This window comes from Panthera pardus, unplaced genomic scaffold, assembly GCF_024362965.1.
Source record: "Panthera pardus isolate Hobbes unplaced genomic scaffold, ASM2436296v1 HiC_scaffold_12, whole genome shotgun sequence".
Taxonomy (NCBI): Eukaryota; Metazoa; Chordata; class Mammalia; order Carnivora; family Felidae; genus Panthera; species Panthera pardus.
This window is the reverse complement of record NW_026526677.1, coordinates 100,106,497-100,127,551: the sequence shown is the minus strand read 5'-3', so window position 1 is coordinate 100,127,551 and position 21,055 is coordinate 100,106,497. Positions and strand designations below refer to the sequence as shown.

General features: G+C 41.0%; 1 protein-coding gene across 3 annotated transcripts in view; it reads left to right on the top strand.

Moving 5' to 3' along the window:
* Positions 1–21,055, top strand: part of RNF214 (ring finger protein 214) — a 47,176-nt gene that overhangs the window by 5,231 nt on the left and 20,890 nt on the right. For all 3 annotated transcript variants that reach the window (XM_053900445.1, XM_053900443.1, XM_053900444.1), the window contains exons 4-6: positions 351–410; positions 5,772–5,912; positions 8,735–8,874. In XM_053900445.1, coding sequence (XP_053756420.1) covers positions 351–410; positions 5,772–5,912; positions 8,735–8,874 — 341 coding nt within the window. The remainder of the gene's footprint in view (positions 1–350; positions 411–5,771; positions 5,913–8,734; positions 8,875–21,055) is intronic.

Sequence of the window (21,055 nt, the reverse complement as noted above, 5' to 3'; positions counted from 1 at the left end):
TCTTAAGAACATTGCATCCTGCCTCCTAGTGATTGGTGTCTTTGTTGTAGGAGGAAGGATGGGCACAATAAGTTTAGGGGGCAAAATTCTTATGTCACACTCGAGGCTGTCTGTCAGTTCTTGGGTTTTGTTCAGGTTATTCTGTGGGATGGATGTTCAATGCAGTATAGAGGCCAATGTCTCCTTGCCAGACCTGCGGTTTTCTCGTTAGGAAGCCGATAAGGGGAAAGCAAAAAAGATTAGCTTCTTAGTTACTTGTGGCAGATTTCTAGGTAAAATTACTAAAGAGTAATTCTGCCTTTTAAAATGTCTCTGAGTATTTCTGAATGTGATTCTTTCTTTCTTTATAGACTGACTTTAAGACGGCTGATTCAGAGGTAAACACAGATCAAGATATTGAAAAGAATCTGGTAAGTACTTAAAACAGTCACTGTGAATATATGAGACCGTTAACTCAGACTATCTTGAGTCCTATCATCTCAGTTAGAAATGGTGCAGGAATCTCCTTTTAAAATCCCTGATGGATGGTTAGCTAACTTCTATTTGATCACTTTCAGAGATGGGAAACATTACTCATAAAGCAGCTGATTGTATTATCGTATTTGAGAAATAGCTCTTTTTTGTTGTTGTTTATTTATTTATTTATTTTGAGAGAGAGAGCGAGCGAGCGAGCAGGGGAGGGGCAGAGAAAGAGGGAGAGAGGGGATCTCAAGCTGTCTCTGCGCTGTCAGCACAGAGCCTGATGCGGGGCTTGATCTCACAAACCGTGAAATCATGACCTGAGCTGAAATGGAGGGTCAGACGCTTAAGTGACCGAGCCAGCCCCGGCACTCCTCTGATTGTCAGGGTCTGTTCTGAGGTGAGGACAGACCCTCTAACACTGCTTGTTAGAGTGTTCTCTTGAGCTCTGTAGAGTAAATCCAAACTCCCCTTTGCTTGTTTGCTCTGTGTATACTTGAAGTGTTTTTTATACCTCTTCCCTTCCCCCCTCAAGTCTGAATCTTTCCAGAAAAAACCATCTCCAGACATTTTTAACGTTCTTCTTTTCTTCATGGGATACATTTTCCAGCCCTTCCGTCACCCTGCTTACTTTTCCACAGGGACATGTTCCATCTTGTCAGTGCTTTGAAAATGTGATCCTAAGAGCTAAATGCAATAATCCAAATACAGAAGAAGTAATTCACAGCACAGTGGGATTCTCGTTCTCTTTCGTGCCAGACGCTATTTCTTAAGCTTACCTGTGGCAGTCTCCTCACCTTTTGAGCTTTCCATAAAACATCTGTCAGGTCTTTTTCTGGTGTATTATTGAGTCATATCTTCCCTTTTTATTCCTGGTAATTGGTTTTTTAAAACCTCAAGAGCTGCCCGTGAATCGTTGTGAAAATGGTCTCTTTGAACCATCCCTGGCATTTTGTGGCAAAAACTTCCCTTCCGTACAAGTGTACGGATATCAAAATACGCATTTTTCAAGACGAAGGGTGAGGCTGGGAAAGGCGCCCTAGCATTGGAAGAGGTCTTAGGGTAATATGTGTTAGCTGAGTGAGGAAAAAAGAGGAAAAGTGCTTGCAGCAACCAACTAGATAAGAAAGTGGATATTTAGTCAAGCTGAAGAAACTGAAGGGCAGATGGAAGGAAGTTATGGGAGCGCGTTAACCAGATGAAGCGAGTAGAGTTTTTAGATAGAGAGTAACAACTTAGGCATTATTCATAAGAGGCGGGTAAGGAGACCCTACAGATGAGCAAGCTGATGCAGGCGTCCTGGGGGAAAACTGAGCTAGAAGAGAGGCTCCAGGGAAAGCGGGTAGAGTTCGCCGTTTCTTGAGCACTTATTCTAAGCACTTTCATCCAGAGTATTTATTTTGTCCCCACTATACAACAGTTCCGGTGTCTATAGCAATCCAAGGGACCAGCTAAGTTATACAGAAGCTTTAGCATGAGTCTGAAGCAGGAGCAGAAACCATGAAGCCATTGGGCCCAAAGAGGCCTGGAGTTACATTTTGCGTGGCTGTATTCTTTCGGGTGGCGGTGTGGCCCATGTGCTTTTAAAAAGGCAGTGGAGCTAGGCATTAAGGAGGGCACTTGTTGGGATGAACGCTGGGTATTTTATGTAAGTGATGAATCACTGGGTTCTACTCCTGAAGCCAGTACTGCACAGTATGTTAACTGACTTGAATTTAAATAAATACGTTAAAAGAAAAGAAGAAAGGTGACCATTATTTTCTCTGGGCCAAAAAGCCTCAAGCTTAGTGGTTGTTCACAATTAAGGAATGATGAAAAATTTATATGCTTTGACCCATTTATCCCACTTATTTGAATTTATTCTCCCCAAATAACTAAAAGTTCAGTAGAAGGCAAGAGCTATGTAGCCAATGGTATTCATTTGTTTTTGTTTTTGTTTTTAATGGAAACAACCAACCCTTGAAAATGAACTATATGCAACGCGCGGAAAATACCTCTGATATAATATTGAATGAATTAAGGCAAATGCAAACCATCTACATGATAACAACAACAACCATGGAAAAATATGCCTGCAAATGGCCTCATACAGATAGTGTCTTCCTGGAAAGAGAGAGGTCACAGCAGGAGACTCTTCTATTGGTAAACATTAAACAAATCAGGAGATCAAAGTGTGGGGAGCTGCAGAGGGGTAGAAGCGGAGGTGCGTCTGTTCATTCTGTGTTGTCTACGGAGCGGCCAGTGCAAGTGCTGTCGAGGACCTCCCTCCACCCACTCACGTTTCCCAGCCTCAGTCACTGGTGTAAACCGTTGTGATATTTGTCATGGCTACCTGTGTTTTTATCCTGTTTATCTTTTTATTGAAAAAAAAAAAGTTCTTTCATATTATTTTTGAAAAAGAGAGAGAAAGAGAGTATGAGCAGGGGAGGGGCAGAGAGAGAGGGAGACAGGATCCGAAATGGGCTCTGTGCTGACAGCAGACAGCCCGCTGGCAGGACTCGAACTTGCCAACTGTGAGATCATGACCTGAGCGCAAGTCGTATGCTCAACGGGCTGAGCCACCCAGGCGCCCCATTATTCTGCTTTCCTTAATGATGTTCTCGGAATTGACTTTAAATGTGATCTTTCTTTTTACCTGGTTGCGTCTTAAGTAATAGTGATGTTGTGTTAGTTACATTTTTAATGCATATTGAAATCAATATAAAACTATTTTTAAAAAGCAGTGGAGCTAGGCAGGTGTTAACCTTGGTGGCAATACAAGAAACTTGGCTCCTGTTTTATTTGTTTCCCTTTTTGTGCATTTATGGTAATGTCCCACTGCCTGCACTTGGAATTGTAACTTCTGATCCTTGGAACCAATTATCCACCAATGAAGCAAAGTAACTTTGGCCTGTTACAAAGATGATTTGGATCGAGTAGTTTACTATGTACCTTTCAGTTCTCTGGGTGCATAAATAGTATGTACCTTCAGCCTTCTTGCCATGAAACTGGTGGGTTTTTTTGCCATCCTGAGTTGTTCTAAATATGCATTGTGGACAGAGAAGGTACCACAAAGAAATAAAGGGAAAGAGCTGTGGTTAAAAAAGAAAAGATTCCTCTTATCTACCAGTTGCATATTGGTCCTTAACCTTTCTTTAACTTTTCTTGGGTTAAAGTCCTCTTCCAGAATGTAGTTGATTTTTTTGTTTGTTTGTTTTTGAGAGAGAGGGCGCAGGTGAGTGAGGGGCAGAGAGAGAGTCCCACTAGGGGCAGAGAGAGAAAGAGAGGATCGGGGCTCACCTGAGATGGGGCTTGGGCTCACCCAATATGGAGCTTGAACTCACAAACATTATGACCTGAGCCAAAGTCAGATGCTTAACGAACGGAGCCACCCAGGTGCCCCCAAAATGTTTTGAAGACATTAATTCTCATCTCAGAAAAATGTATCTCCCTCCCCCACCCCAATTTCAGGGAGTTCAGAGATCCCTGAGGCCCAGCCATAGACCTCCGGTTCAGAATCCCTGTAACTGTGTGACAGTGAGGCGTCATCTGAGGAGCCTTAGTCATGTTTCAGCACCTGGACTAAGGACTAGCTCATCACAAAGCTAAAGTTCCATCTTGAGGGCTTATTTTTTATTATCACAATGTGATACGTTTTCCTTCATTCCTTTCTTTTCTTTTTAAAGTGTTTTATTTATTTTTGGGGGAGAGACAGAGTGCAAGTGGGGGAGGGGCAGAGAGAGACACACACACACACACACACACACAGAATCTGAAGCAGGCTCCAGGCCCTGAGCTGTCAGCACAGAGCCTGGTGTGGGGCTCGAACTCACAAACCATGAGATCATGACCTGAGCCGAAGTCAGGCGCTTAACCGACTGAGCCACCCAGACGCCCCTCCTTCATTCACTTCTAAAACCTGTCTTTTCTTTGAAAATAATTATCTTTTTCTTTTTAATTTTTTTACCATTTATTTTATTTTTTAAAAATTTTTTTAACATTTATTCGTTTTTGAGAGACACAGAGAGACACAGTGTGAATGGGGGAAGGGCAGAGAGAGAGGGAGACACAGAATCCGAAGCAGGGTCCAGGCTCTGAGCTGGCAGCACAGAGCCCGACGTGGGGCTCAAACTCATGAGCTGTGAGATCATGACCTGAGCTGAAGTGGACGCTTAACCGACTGAGCCACCCAGGCGCCCCGTAAGGTTTATTTTTGAGAGACAGAAGGAGAGAGAGAGAGTGCGTGCGCAAGTGGGGAAGGGGTGGGGTGGGGGCGGGCAGAGGATCTGTAGCAGGCTCTGTGCTGACAGCAGAGAGCCTGATGCAGGGCTCAACCCATGAACCTCCACAAGATCATGCCCTGAGCTGAAGTCAGATGCTTAACTGATTGAGCTAGCCGGTGCCCAAAAATAGTTATCTTTTAATGAACAAGTTCAGTTGAATGCTCTTAGTTTAAATTTTACATGGGCTGCCTTACACCAAATCTGTTTTAAATTGACCGTCTTTAAGTTTTAGTGTCCCTTTGAAAGGTCACCATCACTTTTCTTGATTTATGGGTGTGGGGAGGCAGAACACTGCAGTTCTCAGAAGCCTTAACTTCTACTCCATTACGTGAGAGTTTATTGATTGGCCCAATCTGAATACCGTGTTCCTCAGACCCCTTTAGTGGATCTGTCCATTTTTAGCACTAGTGACCAGTAAGGGATCCTATTTTCTGGATGCATTCTTGAGTAGGTGATCTGTTTTTTGGTCTTTGCCCGTTCATTTCTTCTTGCTTTGATAAAATGCCTCCTTCCTCTTATTCCCTAGAGCAGCGATTGCCAAACTTTTCTGTAAAATGTCTGATGGTAAATGTCTTAGTTTTGGGGGCTCTGTGGGTTCTGTTGTAACCATTCCATTCATTGTAGTATAAAAGCAACTTGTAAGCCATGTGGGTAGTTCCTATAAAACTTATTTATAAAAGCAGACAATGGCTGGATTTGGCCCACAGGCCATACATTGCCAGACCCTGCCTTAGCGAAGTGTTGTGCGATAGAATGTCCTGTAATGATGGAAATGTCTTGTATCTTGTGCCATCTAGTACGGTAGCCTTTTGTTATTTGTGGCTACCCAGTACTTGGGACGTGGGTGGCTAGGTTACTGAGGGGCCGTATTTTTAAATTCTCTTATTTTAAATGATTTTAATTTATAAAGCCACACATGGCCAGCCAGCAGTTAGAATATTGGATTGCACATCCTAGGGCTCTGCACAATGCCTTGAACGGGCATCTGGTGAATGTTTTTTTTTGCAGTTAGATCAGGGAATTACACTTTCCTTCTCTTGTTACAAATAGGACAAAATGATGACGGAGAGAACCCTGTTGAAGGAACGTTACCAGGAGGTCCTGGACAAGCAGAGGCAAGTGGAGAATCAGCTCCAAGTGCAGTTAAAACAACTTCAGCAAAGGAGGGAAGAAGAAATGAAGAATCACCAGGTATTCTGTTTATTAAAATTGTCAGTAAGTAAAGCTACACTTCCTAATCAAACTTTAATTTTGTTTCTGAATTAATAGAAATGGGAGGGCAGTATTTATCTTTTAACGGTTGTCTTAGAATTTTAGGGATCAAAAGAATTTTTGAAGGCATCTTGTTCAAGCTCCCACTAGTATTTTAGTTCAGAGAAAAAAGTTATTTACTTAACATATTTTGATGACACAGTTGACTGTCTACCTGGAAAACCACGTGATTAGACTCTTATGTTACATTAAAACCTACAATCCTAGGTAGATTAAAACTCTATGTGTGAAAACTGGAAAAAATATAAATTAGAAGAACGTTTAGGAGCATATTTATGAAACCTCAAGTTGCAAGAGGTCATTTTAAGCCAGGCAGAAAACCCAGAAGCCATAAGAAAATGAACCAACTGTATTATATGTAATTTAAAACTTTTGATAGGACACATGATACAAAAACCAGTCAGAAGATCAATGTTAGACTGGGAAAAATGTTTGTGGCACACCTGATGAACGGTTTAATATCCATATCTGTGTTCTGAGACTCTTACACATTCATGGTAAAAGTCAGATACTCTAGAGAAAAGTCAGGAAAGGTTATTCTATGGCTTCCTATTGCTCCTGTGACAAATTACCGCGAATTTGGCAGCTGAACATGACACACATTTATTACCTGACAGTACTATAGGCCAGAAGTCCGACCTGGGTGTCGCTGGGCTAAAATCCAAGTATTAGCAGGGTTGTATCCCTTTCTGGGGACTTGGGGAGAGTACCTCTCTCTGCATTTCTAGCTTCTAGAGGCTGCTTGCGTTCCTTGACTTGTGGCGCCATTCTCCATCCTCCAAGTCAGCAGATTTCCATCTCTGACCATTCTTCCCTAATCACATATTCATCTGATCACACCTGGGAAGGGTTCTCCACTTTTAAAGACCTGCATGATTAGGTTGGCTGTATCCAGATGACCCAGGATTATCTCCCCATATCCAGGTCTTTACCTTAGTCACAGCTGCACAGTGTCTGTTCCCATGGAAGGTAGCATATTTGCAGGTCCCAGGGATTAGGTTAGATTTGATTAGATGACCATGTGGTCATATTGGGGGGGGGTGGGGGGCTATTATTTTGCCTACAGCAATTGTAAATGGCAATTCACAGAAGAGAAAAAGCAAGTGGATAATAAACATATGAAAAGAAGCCCAACCTCACTGGTATTCATTCATTCATTCATTCATTCATTCTTTCACTCAGCGTTTTCTGAGTTCCTGATCTGAGCTCTGCAGATTTAATGGTAAAGAAAACATAGTCTCTGCATTGAATGCTTCTTTGAGTTGGAGGAAGCAGACATTAAAAACAGTAAAGGATGGGAGTTAGGAAAATGCTCCCTAAAATTATTAGATACCATTCCTCTCTCTCCCCTCAAGAGATTGGCAAAAATGAAATAAATTGTCAGGGTGAGGAAAAATGAACTCTTTTCAGACATTTGTAGATGTATGCATTATTACAACCTTTTTGGAAAAGTTGTTAAGAATTATCAGTTAGGGGCACCTAGATGGCTCAGTCGGTTCGGCACCCGACTTAGCTCAGGTTATGATCTCAATAGCTTGTGGGTTAGAGCCCCGTGTCGGGCTCTGTGCTGACAGGTCAGAGCCTGGAGCCTGCTTGGATTCTGTGTCTCCCTCTCTCTCTGCCTTTCCGTGCTCACACTCTGTTTCTCTCTCTTAAAAATAAACATTAAAAAAAATTGTTTTATTTAAAAAAAATTATCAGTTAAAACTGAAATGTTCTGTGACCTAGCGATCGTATTATTAAGTCTGTTCTACAGAAATAAGTGTTTTTATATGAAAACATAGACATAGAGTATTTATTGCAGTATGGTGTGTAGTTACCAAAAAAACTGGAATCAACTTAATGGACTCTTAACATAGAATGGTTGGATAAATTGGATATATACATATTATGTCTTATACAGCTATTTTTAAGTTAAATCTATATTGACAGTGTGTTTACATCAAGTGGAAAAAAGGATGGCAAATAACATGTATAAAATCCTCTCATTTGGAAAAAACACAAAAGCAAAGAAATACATATTTAAGTATACATGTGTTTGTGTAAGAACAGAGAGAGATGTGAAAGCCTGCTCCAACATCATGTTGGTTATGGGTGGAATTGGGGTGGACAGGGAGTGACCTATCACTTTTTTATTATTTGACTTCTTACTACAAATGTATACATACACGTATGTATATATGTATATATATACACATACATACATGCATATATATATAAACCCTCACACATACATATATACATATATATATGTATGTACATATATATAAACTCTCACACATACGTACATATATACATATATATATATGCATACATATTTATATATATAAACCCTCACACATAATAAGTAGAACCTTAACAAAACAAAACAAAACCATATTTGTTGGAAATAGGAAATTCCCACCCTGTACAGGCATTCTTTTCAGGTGTTCATTCAGCCTTTACCCAAACATGAGTAATGGAGAGGTTATTCCCTCAGAAGGCAGTAAATTCCATTTTTGAACAGTTGGGATCGTTAGAAGTTCTTTGTCCTACTGAATTGAAATCTACTTTATTGTAAGTTTCTCTCTTACATCTAAATACTGGCTTTCTGAGCCACTCATGAACCAGATTCCTTCAGTTCAAGTTGAATTTACTAAAGTCAATGTGTTAATTTGTTTAGTTAAAAATAACCTTCAGACCAAAAGAACTAATTTGTTTCCTTCTTTATTTGTGTGTGGCTGTAATTATGGGGGACTCAGGAGATACTGAAGGCTATCCAGGATGTAACAATAAAGCGAGAAGAAACAAAAAAGAAGATAGAGAAAGAAAAGAAGGAGTTTTTGCAGAAGGAGCAGGATCTGAAAGCTGAAATTGAGAAGCTTTGTGAGAAGGGCAGAAGGTAAATGATGCTGTTTAGAGTAGAACCCTGCACGTATGTATATATTTGTGCATAAGTAGCTAGTCGTGTTTATGTTCCTACTTCCTTTTCTTTTGGTCTAATTCTTATTTGAAAAACAAGTGCACAAATAAAATCCTGTAATGACTTCAGCGTTTTCAGCACCTTGTTTTAGATTCAATAAAGAAAAATGTTCAGATTAAATAATACCTTAAAATAACAGCAGCTGCTTGTTGGGTCCTAAGTGTGATCAAGATTTTGAAATGCATCTAACAACCACTTCGCTTGTTTTGAACCTGGTTCTTCAGAAGTTCAGGGTATGGAAGTACTCTGATTATGTTATCCACTAAAACAGATCTCAAACAGTAACATCGTAAGTAAGCTGTTTGGAGAGAATTATTTAGTGGATCTATGTTCTCTTCTGGGCATTGCAGTAAGAACAAAGTAGGTGTAGAATTTGGTCGGATTTTCAGTTTTCCAACTTTCTTAATGTTGAAATAAAAATAACTGCGAACACTGATGATTTTATTTAAATTGTAAAATGCGCTTTTATTTGTCACTAAAATCTTGGCTTGCTGGTGAGTGAAAAGTAGCAAGCTCATCGGTTGAATCATTTTTCCAAGCATGAAAGATGGTAACCGTGAAAGGTCAACGTGAGAAAGCACATTTGGGAAAGAGCCTAAGGATCAGTCTGTTTTGTTGACACTCGAATGATGGATGGTTACAGGTTGGGTCGGTTGTCCGTGCTGATCCATGTGCCAGCAGTTATGAAGAGTGTGCTGGGACCATAACGCCATACCTGGTGTTGTTAGTGATCCAGACCGCTGCCACTACCTGCTGACAGCATGGCCTTTGTCATCGTCTTCACGGTCTGCAAGGGGGAGGAGGTGAAACAGACATGTGATGCGAGCAACTCAGCAGCAGACGTCTTAGTGAGCAAAAGCTAGGAAGGAGAGTCTGTAATTATATTCTAGGCTCTGTGAAAGGTTTCCTTTTGATGTGTACTCTACGCTCTTAACATATCTCTGACCGCTTTCTTTACCTTCTGATTGGGTAGCCCCAGAGTGGTTGATACTAACAGTTTGCTGCTTGTGCTCTTGAAGATCCAATTGGGTGTTTTTACGTGTGTTGTGAATGTCAGAATGGTGCTTTCTGTCATTTGTTTTGTGGCGTGTGGGGTTCACTTTTCCAGAAGCAGGAGGAAGAAGTCTTCTGTGTGTATCTTTGTTCAGGCAGTGATAGAGGTTTTGTTTTGCATTCCGTCATCCACGGTAACTGTGGGCACAGAGCTTTTGCTCATTTTGCTAGTCTGCTCAGGCTGCCTTAACAGAGTACCACAGACTGGGTGACTTAACAGAAATGTAAAAATAAAAGGAAAAGAAAAAGAAAGGATAATAATTAGAATCAGGATGAGCAATAAAAACAAGAGCAACAACAACAGCAACACAGAAGTGTATCGTCTCACAGTTCCAGAGGCTGGAAGTCCAAGGTTAAGATGCCAGCAGGGTTGGTTTCTGGTGAAGCTGTCGTCTTGGCTTGCAGACACCGCTGCCTTCTTGCTCTGTCCTCACATGGCCTTTCTCCTCTGGGTGTGCACACTCCTGCTCTCTTTCCTCTTCGTATAAGGACAGCAGTCCTCCCGGATTAGATCCCCATCCTTATGCCCTCATTTAACTTCAATTACTTCCTTAAAGGCCTTATCTCCAAATACAGTCACACTGCTGGTTAGAGTTTCAACACAGGAATTTTGGGACACATTTCAGTCCATAACAGTCAAATTTCCTGTTTGTAGCTCTTTCGTTCAGTCAGTGTTTATGGAGTGTCTTCTGTGAGCTAGACAGTATGGGCCTAGAGAATAAAAAGTCCTCAAGGGGGGCACCTGGGTGGCTCAGTCGGTTAAGCCGTCAACTTCCGCTCAGGTCATGATCTCACGGTCAGTGAGTTTGAGCCCTGCATCGAGCTCTGTGCTAACAGCTCAGAGCCTGGAGCCTGCTTCGGATTCTGTGTCTCCCCTCTCTCTGCTCCTCCCCTGCTCGCGCTCTCTCTCTCAAAAATTAAAAAACACTAAAAAAAAAAAAAAAGTCCTCAAGGAGCTTATTGCTTAATAAGGGAAATGATAGTATAATGATACCATATAGTGGTGGTATGAGGTCCGGACTGGGTAGGAGTCAAAGAGGGCTTCCCGGAGAAAGTGATTCCAGAAATAAATCCCGAAAGATAAAGGGGAACATGAACACCAAATGCAATGGATGATCCTTGGTTTGATCCTGGATTAAACAAATAAACTGTAGGGGCGCCTGGGTGGCTCAGTCGGTTGGGCGTCCGACTTCGGCTCAGGTCATGATCTCACGCTCCGTGAGTTCGAGCCCCGCGTCGGGCTCTGTTCTGACAGCTCAGAGCCTGGAGCCTGCTTCAGATTGTGTGTCTCCCTCTCTCTCTGACCCTCCCCCGTTCATGCTCTGTCTCTCTCTGTCTCAAAAATAAATAAACGTTAAAAAAAAAAAAAAACAAACAAACTGTAAAGGACGTTTTGGAATAAATGGGAAAATTTGAATATGGATTACATATTAGATAGTGTGTTGATATTAAATATTTGGGATACTGTGGGTTATGCTGTTGAATGTTTATGTAGAAGATTGTTCTTGTTCTTTAAGAGCTACTTGCTGGAGTTTTAGGGGCTAGGTGTAAGGATGTCTGTAACTTTCAGATGGTTCCGAGAGAGACAAAACGAATGTGGCAAGTAAGGGTAACAACTGATGAAGCTAGATGAAGGGCACGTGTTTATTATACCATTCTCTTGATTTTTGTTTTGGATCGAAACGTTCAAAGGTAGAGTTATAGGGTGGGGGTAGATACCAGGAGGAATTAGTGGGGCAAAGAATAGGGCAAAGAGCTTGCAGGCAGGAGGCCTACAGATGAGAGAGCCACACTGAGCTGTTAGCTGGGCCGGAATGAGGCCAGTGAAGTAGTGGGAGCTGGTCACAAAAGATTCCTATGTTGTGTTCAGGAGTTTGGGTTTTTCCCTGATAGAGATATTGAAAGATTTTAAGGGAGGAGAGGTATCAAAGGATGAGCTTTGTATTTTAGATAAATGACTTTGGCAGGTGGAAAGCAGGTGGGAGTAGCTTGGAGGGCCACTTAGGAGATGTCTCTGTCAGAGCCTGTGTCACTCTGGCGCCAGCGGGGAGGAGAGAAGGGAACACATTTGTCAGGAGCACTGGTCGGTGACAGGGAGGAGCTGGTGTAATTCCCATATTTCTGGCTCTGAAAATGGGGGAAATAATGGGGTTCTTTTGTAAGGCGTCTTAGCCGTTTTATCTTACAAGTTTCAACTTAATTCTGCCTACTTTGTGACATCTTCCTTATCCACTTCTTCCTGAACTAATTTCTGATTTCTCCCTCCTCAGAACATCTATACAGCTCTCTGACCATTTAGTGCTTATTTTTATATTGTACCCTACATTTTTTCCCACCTGTGTATGTCTCAGCTGCCCACTTACATTGTAAGCCTCTTGAGGATAAATACTAGATTCTCTCTGTGTATAGGTAATTAAAAAAAATTCATTCTCATATTCTTTTCCAGTACTCAGTTCATTGCTATATATCTGGTAATTATTTGACAAGTATTTGTTGAATCACTGGATAGCAAATTAAGAGAATTTCACATTGGGGCGCCTGGGTGGCTCAGTCAGTTCAGCATCTGACTCTTGGTTTCAGCTCAGGTCATGAACTCATGGTTCATGAGTTCAAGCCCCGTGTCTGGCTCCACTCTGACACTGTGGAGCCTGATTGGGATTCTCTCTCCCCTCTTTCTCTACCCCTCCCCTGTTCTCTCTCTCTCTCTCTTTCTCTTTCAAAATAAATAATTTTTTCAAAAGAGAATTTTAGGGGCCCCTGGGTGGCTCAGTTGGTTGAACATCTGACTTCGGCTCAGGTCATGATCTCACAGTTTGTGGGTTCGAGCCCCGCCTTGGGTTCTGTGCTGACAGCTCAGAGTCTGGAGTCTGCTTCACAGTCTGTGTCTCTCTCTCTGTCCCTTCCCTGCTTATATTCTCTCTCTCTTTCTCAAAAATAAATAAATATTAAAAAAAAATGAAAAAAAGAATTTTTCACTGATGTTATGTGAAGGTGAATTTAATAGAAATCTGCTAAGTGCTTTGTACTTTTTGAGGTAGTCACTATGTATTTTATTTATTTATTTTTTAAAGTTTATTTATTTTGAGAGAGAGTACCGAATAATCAGTTTATTTGATTTTTTTCTCCTGGATACTTGGTTGCTTTGTCACGGACATTGTCTTGCTTTCGTGGGACACTTCCTAATTCTCTGCTTATATCCTCCAAGATTATTGCTGGCTTGGAGAAGGTGAGAGCTCAGTGTGCATGTTGTTCCAGGGCAGAACTTCTTTTTAAGATTCCTGCCTTTAGCTGTGACTCATGGGGAATGACAGCAAGTAGAGCCCTTCCTCCATAAAAGATGGTGAGCTTGTGCTTTAAAGGGCTTCATCAATCAACTTGTAGAAGTATCTTGGGACAAATAGCAGGAAAGCTGCAATATTAAGCCCGATTCTTCTTTTTTAAAAGATGTTGTGAGCTTGCCTAATGAACTCACATGATAGAGTGATAGGTAAGTAGTAGATCAAGGTACTTAGTGTTGGAAGCATTTCTTTAGATATGTCACAAGAGTCTGTGCTAAATTGAAATTAATAGGGTGCATGAAGATTCATTTTGGAATTCTCTCACCAAATGGTAGTTTATTTAACAGGTACGCATGGAAGCCCTGGTAGCTTGCCTAGTAAACAGTCAATCTGGTGAGTGTTTCTTGGGTGTGCAGCAGTGAGCCAGGCTGTCACAACATCCTGTATTTAACCACAGCCTTCAGTCCTCCCGGCAGTCGACTTGTTCCCAGTAAGTCTACACTTGGACCACTTCAGGTCCCCTTTCTCTTTTGGTGACCTCGCTCCTTTGCCACCAGTCTTTCAGCTCCCTGGATGCATGTCTTTCCATAGCCAGCCTAGACGTGTGGTCCACTGCTTGAATTACTCCCTTAGTGTTCCCCTCCGTTCTCTTCCCCTGCATTTTTCTGTAGTCCTCCAGTCCTGGGTCAGGTCCGCCACCTGGCCTGCCATCTTACCCCTGGGCTGCTGAGAGCTGCTGGAGACAGTCACATGACGGTGTGTTTTGGGTCCGAATAAATGTATGACTTCTAACAGCACCTGGATCTTCAGGGCTCCCTCTTCCTCTGAGAGCTGTCCCAAACTTTTACCTCCCATTCTGAACTTTCTCTCTCCCCCATTTCTCTCCTTCGTCTTAGCAGCTGATCTCGCTTTTTATTTCACTGAAGAAATAGAGGCCATCAAGTGAAACTTCCTTCAGTTTCCCAGCTATTGGCACACACATCCATCCCTTCCTCCTGTCCCAGTATCTGAGTTGAACGTTTCTACCTGGATGTGAATTCAGTTCACTCTCGCTTCTACCATTTCTCCATAAGTGGCAGCACTGTGCCCTTCCAACCACACCTAAGCTGAAACACTGAGAGTCATCCTAATTCTTATCTCATAGACTTTGACCAAGTTCCGTACATCCTCCTCCTCCTCCTCCTCCTCCTCCTCCTCCTCCTCCTCCTCCTCCTCCTCCTCCTCCTCCTCCTCCTTCTTCTTCTTCTTTTTAATGTCTTTTTATTTTTGAGAGAGAGCATGAGCGGGGGAGGGGCAGAGAAAGGGAAACAGAGGATCTGGAGCGGACTCTGAGCTGACATCAGCAAGCCCTATGTGGTGCTCAAAGTCACAAACCGTGAGACCATGACCTAAACCAAAGTCTGATGCTTAACCGACTGAGCCACCCAGGCACCCCAACAGCCATGCTGGTTTATACATACTACAACATGAACTCACTTAAAACTCAGCCTGTATTATTTGCTCTAGAAAGCTTTCCCACATCCTCCCCTTCACACATTGTGAACATTTAATTTAGATGACCCTCCTCTGTACTCGCTAGCATGCTGTGTGTACCTCTGTCTCAACCCATATCTCTGATGGTCTTTTTGTTAACTTGAATGCCTCCTCCATCATATAGTTAGCTTCTTGAGGGTAAGTGTTTTGATTTATCTATTGCTGTGTAAAAAAGCAGTCGTAAAACTTAGTATCTTACAACAATAGTAATTTCTATTCCTCTCACAGCTCTTTGGGTTGACTGAGTCTCAGTTGGACGGTTCTGCTAGTCTCCTTTAGAGCCATTCCTGTAGCTGTGGTTGCATGGTGACTGGGTCTTGAACATCCATGATGGTGTCATTAATATTTCTGACACCTTGGCAGGGACACCTGGAAGGCTGGGCTCACCTGGGACTCCAAGAGGTCTAGGCCTTTTCTGACTCTCTCTCTCTATATTATCTCAGGGCTTTTTCCTCTCTAGGTGGTCTTTCCAACACAGGGGCAGATTTTCTACTTGGTGGCTCAGAGCTCCCAAGAGTGCAAAAGTGGAAATTTCTCGGCTTTCCTAAGCCATAGCCTTGGAACTGGTGTAGTGCTACTTCTGTGGCATTCTTTTGGTTAAAATGAGTCACAGGGCCAGCTCAGATTTAGCATTGGAGGGGACTGTGAAGAGCATGGACACCAGGAGGCCTGGTGCATTGGGAAGGGTCCATATCTGGAAATCTGCTACCACAGCAAGTAACACGTCTTATTTAATTTTTTCTGCTTAGCATAGATTAGTGTCTTTTAAATATGGGGAATCATAGAAGTTATGCAGATAGATACATAATTAGAGATGTTTTAGAAACATGCAGGAAGAATTTTGGAGAGAGACAGAGGCTGGGACATCAACCAGGAGAAGCCCTTACAATAAACTGAGTTTCCAAGGATCCTTATAAGAGTAGTAGTGATGGTGGAATGAAAGAGAAGAAATGGATTCAGGAGGAATTGATGCTGGATTATTTTAGAGATTAAGACTGGGGAAGGTGTCAAAACGAACTTCCCTGTATTGACCCTGGTTAGTAGTTATGTGCTACGTGGTAGTAATTGGGAAATGGAATTCAAGTTCTACGTTTCGAGGGTAAAGAAGTAATTTGATGATATGAGACATACAAGTTAAAATACTAAGTTGGCCTTTGGAAGTGGGACACTAGACTCGAAGAGTTGACTGTGTAGAGGTGATAGTTACGATACTAGAATTGAGTTTTTTATGGGAAAAAGTATAGAGTAGGGCTTAATTCTGAACCCTGAGGTACACCTGCAGTTTGGGAGTATAAAGAGGAAGCGAAGGCAGAAAGGAAGGGAAACAGCTTATAATAGTTTAGGGTTTCAAAGGGAGAAGTGCCTAACAATGTCAGAAATTTCAGACAAGTAAGTAAGAACCAGGTCTGAGTAAAGGCCATTGGTAATTACTGAGTGTAACCAGCAGGGAAAGTTTTTAGGCAGAGGAATTAAATGATTGGATTTATTTTTACCCCAATATTTTATTATGAAAAATTTTTAAACACTAGGAGAAGCTGGGAGTATTGTACATTAACACTCACCACCTAGATTCAACAATGAACATTCTGCTAAATAGGTTTTAGCAATATCTTTCCATCTCTCTATCCATTCATCAGTCCTCTTTTTTTTTTCGATGCATATCAGGGCAATTTGTAGTCATCAGTAACTTCACCTTTAAATCCGTGAACATATATATCATTAATTAGAGTTAAATATTATTATTTGTGTGTTTTTTATTTTTTTGGTAGTAACATGCATATGCAGTTAAATACGTAAGTCTTAAGTGTACCGTTCCATGAGTTGTGACAAATGTATGTGCCTGTGTATTCAGACCCCATCAAGTATAGAGAATACTACCATTAGGCCAAATGGTTCCCTCATACACTTTCCCAGGCATATCTTTTCTTTATCGTTTTTAATGTAAATCCAAGTTAGTTAACATATAGTGCAATAATGATTTCAGGAATGGAATTTAGACGTACAACACCCAGTGTGCATCCCAACAAGTGCCCTCCTTAGTGCCCATCTCCCATTTGGCCGAACCCCCAACCAACATCTATCTCTCCAACAACCCCTCAGTTTGTTCTCTGTATTTAAGAGTCTCTTATGGTTTGTCTCTCTCTCTGGTTTTTCTTATTTTTCCTTCCCTTCCCCTATGTTTATCTGTTGTTTTTCTCAAATTCCATGTACGAGTGAACTCTTAGGATATTTGTCTTTCTCTGACTGACTTATTTCACTTAGCATAATATAATGCACTGTAGTTCCATCCACATTGTGGCAAATGGCAAGATTTCATTATTTTTGATTGCTGAGTAATATTTCATTGTATATATGCACCACATCTTTATCCGTTTGTCAGTTGATGGACATTTGGGATTTTTCCAAAATTTGGCTTTTGTCGATAGTGCTGCTATAAACATTGGGGTGCATGTACCCTTTCGAATCAGCATTTTTGTGTCCTTTAGATAAATACCTAGTAGTGAAGTTGCTGGGTCACAAGGTAGTTCTATTTTTAATTTTTTGAGGAATCTCCATACTGTTTTCCAGATTGGCTGCACCAGTTTGCCTTCCCACCAGTAGTGCCAAAGAGATCCTCTTTCTCCGTGTCCTTGTCAACATCTGTTGTTTCCTGAGTTGTTAATTTTAGCCATTCTGACAGGCGTGAGGTGGTATCTGATTGTGGTTTTGATTTGTATTTCCCTGATGATGAGTGATGTTGTGCATATTTTCATGTGTCTGTTAGCCGTCTAGATGTCTTCTTTGGAAAAGTGTCTCTTCATGTCTTTTTCCCATTTCTTCATTGGATTATTTGTTTTTTGGGTGTTGAGTGTGGTAAGTTCTTTATAGTTTTTGGGGTACAAACCCTTTATCTGATATGTCATTTGGAAATATCTTCTCCCATTCTGTCAGTTGCCTTTTAGTTTTGCTCATTGTTTCCTTCGCTGTGTAGAAGCTCTTTATCTTCGTGAGGTCCCAATAGTTCATTTTTGCTTTTGTTTCCCTTGCCTCCCGAGACATGTCTAATAAAAACTTGCTGCAGTTGAGGTCAAAGAGATTGGTTGCCTGTGTTCTCCTCTAGGATTTTGATGCCTTCTGTCTTACATTTTGTTCTTTCATCCATTTTTTTTAAATTTTAAATTTTACAGATTTTGTATTTCTTTTTTTTTAATTTTATTTTTTTAAATCTATATCCAAATTAGTTAACATATAGTGCAACAATGATTTCAGGAGTAGATACCTTAATGTCCCTTACCCATTTAGCCCATCCCCCGCCCCCCCCCACAACCCTGTTCTCCATATTTAAGCATCTTTTATGTTTTGTCCCCTCCCTGTTTTTATATTATTTTTGTTTCCCTTCCCTTATGTTCATTTGTTTTGTCTCTTAAAGTCCTCATATGAGTGAAGTCATATGATATTTGTCTTTCTCTAATTTCGCTTAGCATAATACCCTCCAGTTCCATCCATGTAGTTGCAAATGGCAAGATTTCATTCTTTTTGATTGCTGAGTATACTCCATTGTGTGCGTGTGCGTGCGTGTGTGTGTGTGTGTGTATATACACACCACATCTTTATCCATTCATTCATCGATGGACATTTGGGCTCTTTCCATACTTCGGCTATTGTGGATAGTGCTGCTACAAACATTGGGGTGCATATGTCCCTTCGAAACAGCACACCTGTATCCCGTGGATAAATGCCTAGTAGTGCAATTGTTGAGTCATAAGGTAGTTCTGTTTTTAATTTTTTCAGGAACCTCCATACTGTTTTCGAGAGTGGCTGCACCACTCTCGCTTGCGTTCCCACCAGCAGTACAAAAGAGATCCTCTTTCTTTGCATCCTCGCCAACATCTGTTGTTGCCTGAGTTGTTCATGTTAGCCATTCTGACAGGTGTGAGGTGGTATCTCATTGCGGTTTTGATTTGTATTTCCCTGATGATGAGTGATGTGGAGCATTTTTTCCTGTCGGTTGGCCATCTGGATGTCTTCTTTGGTGAAGTGTCTGTTTGTGTCTTTTGTCCATTTCTTCACTGGATTATTTGTTTTTTTGGGTGTTGAGTGTGATAAGTTCTTTTCAGATTTTGTATACTATCCCTTTATCTGATATGTCATTTACAAATATCTTCTCCCATTCTGTTGGTTGCCTTTTAGTTTTGCTGATTGTTTCCTTCGCTATGCAGAAGTTTTTTATTTTGATGAGGTCCCAATACGTTTTTGCTTTTGTTTCCCTTGCCTCTGGAGACGTGTTGAGTACGAAGTTGCTGCGGCCAGGATCCAAGAGGTTTTTGCCTGCTTTCTCCTCGAGGATTTTGATGGCTTTCTGTCTTACATTGAGGTCTTTCATCCATTTTCAGTTTATTTTTGTGTCTGGTGTAAGAAAGTGGTCCAGGTTCATTTCTCTGCATGTCGCTGTTCAGTTTTCCCCGGCACCACTTGCTGAAGAGACTGTCTTTATTCCATTGGATATTCTTTCTTGCTTTGTCAAAGATTTGTGGGTCCCTTTCTGGGTTCTCTATTCTGTTCCATTGATCTATGTGTCTGTTATTGTCCTAGTTCCATTCTGTTCTGATGATTATTACAGGTTTGTTTGTAATACAGCTCAAAGTCTGGAATTGTGAGGCCTCCAGCTTTGGTTTTCTTTTTCAAGATTGCCTTGGCTATTCGGGGTCTTTTCTGGTTCCATACGAATTTTAGGATTGTTTGTTCTAGCTCTGTGAAGAATGGTAGTGTTATTTTGGTAGGGAATGCTTTCCCAGTCATTTCTTGTCCCTTCTTCCAAAAGCAACTGCTGATTTCTGATTTTTTTAATCAGAAATTAATTTAGCAGGTTCTAGAGTGTCACATAAATGAAATCATAGAATGTGTACTCTTTCGTGTAGGATTTCTTTCATTCAGCATAATGTTTTTTGACATTCATTCATGTCTCTTTATTGTCCAGTAATATTCCTTTTGTTAATATACCACTGTTTGTCCGTTCTCCTTTGAGGGGCATGTAATGATTTCCAGATTTTGATTATTATGAATAAAGCTGCTGTGAACAGTCAAATACAAGTCTTTGTGTGAACATATGCTTTTATTTCTCTTGGGTAAATTTCTAGGGGTGGAATCATCAGGTAGTAGGCTAGGTATATGTTTAGTTTTATAAGAAACTGACAGATAAATTTCCCAAGTGGATATACGATTTTACACTCTGCCTACAAGGTATGAGAATTCTGGTTGCTCCATATCCTTGCCACTCAGGTGGTTGTATTTCATTGTGGTTTTATTCTGCATTTCCCTCATTATTAATGATATTGATCACTTTTCCCTCCTGCTTATTGATCATGCATATATTTGTTTTTGTGAAGTGTCCACTCAGATTTTTGCCCCCCTCCCTTTTTTTTTTGGTTGAGTTTTTAGAAGTTCTTTGCATATTCCAAATATAAAGCCCTTTGTCAGTTATATATTCTCTGAAATTTTCTTCCACTCTCTGACTTAGCTATTCATTTTTTAATTGTATCTTTTGATGAACAGAAGTTTTAATTTTAAGGATGTCTAATTTATCAAGTTCTCTTTTATAGTTTTTGCATTCTTTGTCCTAAGAAACCTTTACCTACCCTGAAGTAGCAAAGATGTTCTCTGTTTTCTTATGGAAGCTTTATCATTTTAGCTTTTATCTTTATGATCCATCTAGGCTGGTTAGTTCAGTTGGTTAGAGCGTGGTGCTAATAGCTTTGATCTTTATGATCCACCTCAAGGTAATTTTTCTGCATGGTGAGAAGTAGGGGTTGAGGTTCATTTTTTCCTATGTACCTATTCAGTTCTTCTAGCACTATGTGTTGGAAAGACTTTCCTTTCTCTCCATTGGGTTACTTTACACCTTTGCCAAAAACCAAATGACAATATGAGTCATTTGTATAAATAGTAGGCCTATTTCTGAGTACTATTTTTTTTAAATGTTTATTTATTTTGAGAGGGAGAAAGAGCGAACATGACTCGGGGAGGGGCAGAGGGAGAGAGAGAATCCCAAGCAGGCTCCGCACTGTCATCGCAGAGCCCGTTGTGGGGCTCGAACCCACGAACCTGAGATCGTGACCTGAGCCGAAATCAAGAGTTAGACGCTTAACTGACCGAGCCACCCAGGCGCCCTGTGAGTCCTATTCTATTGCATTGGTTTATTTGTCTATCTTTATGCCATATCATACTGTTGTGATTATTATGGCTTTATAGTAAGTTGC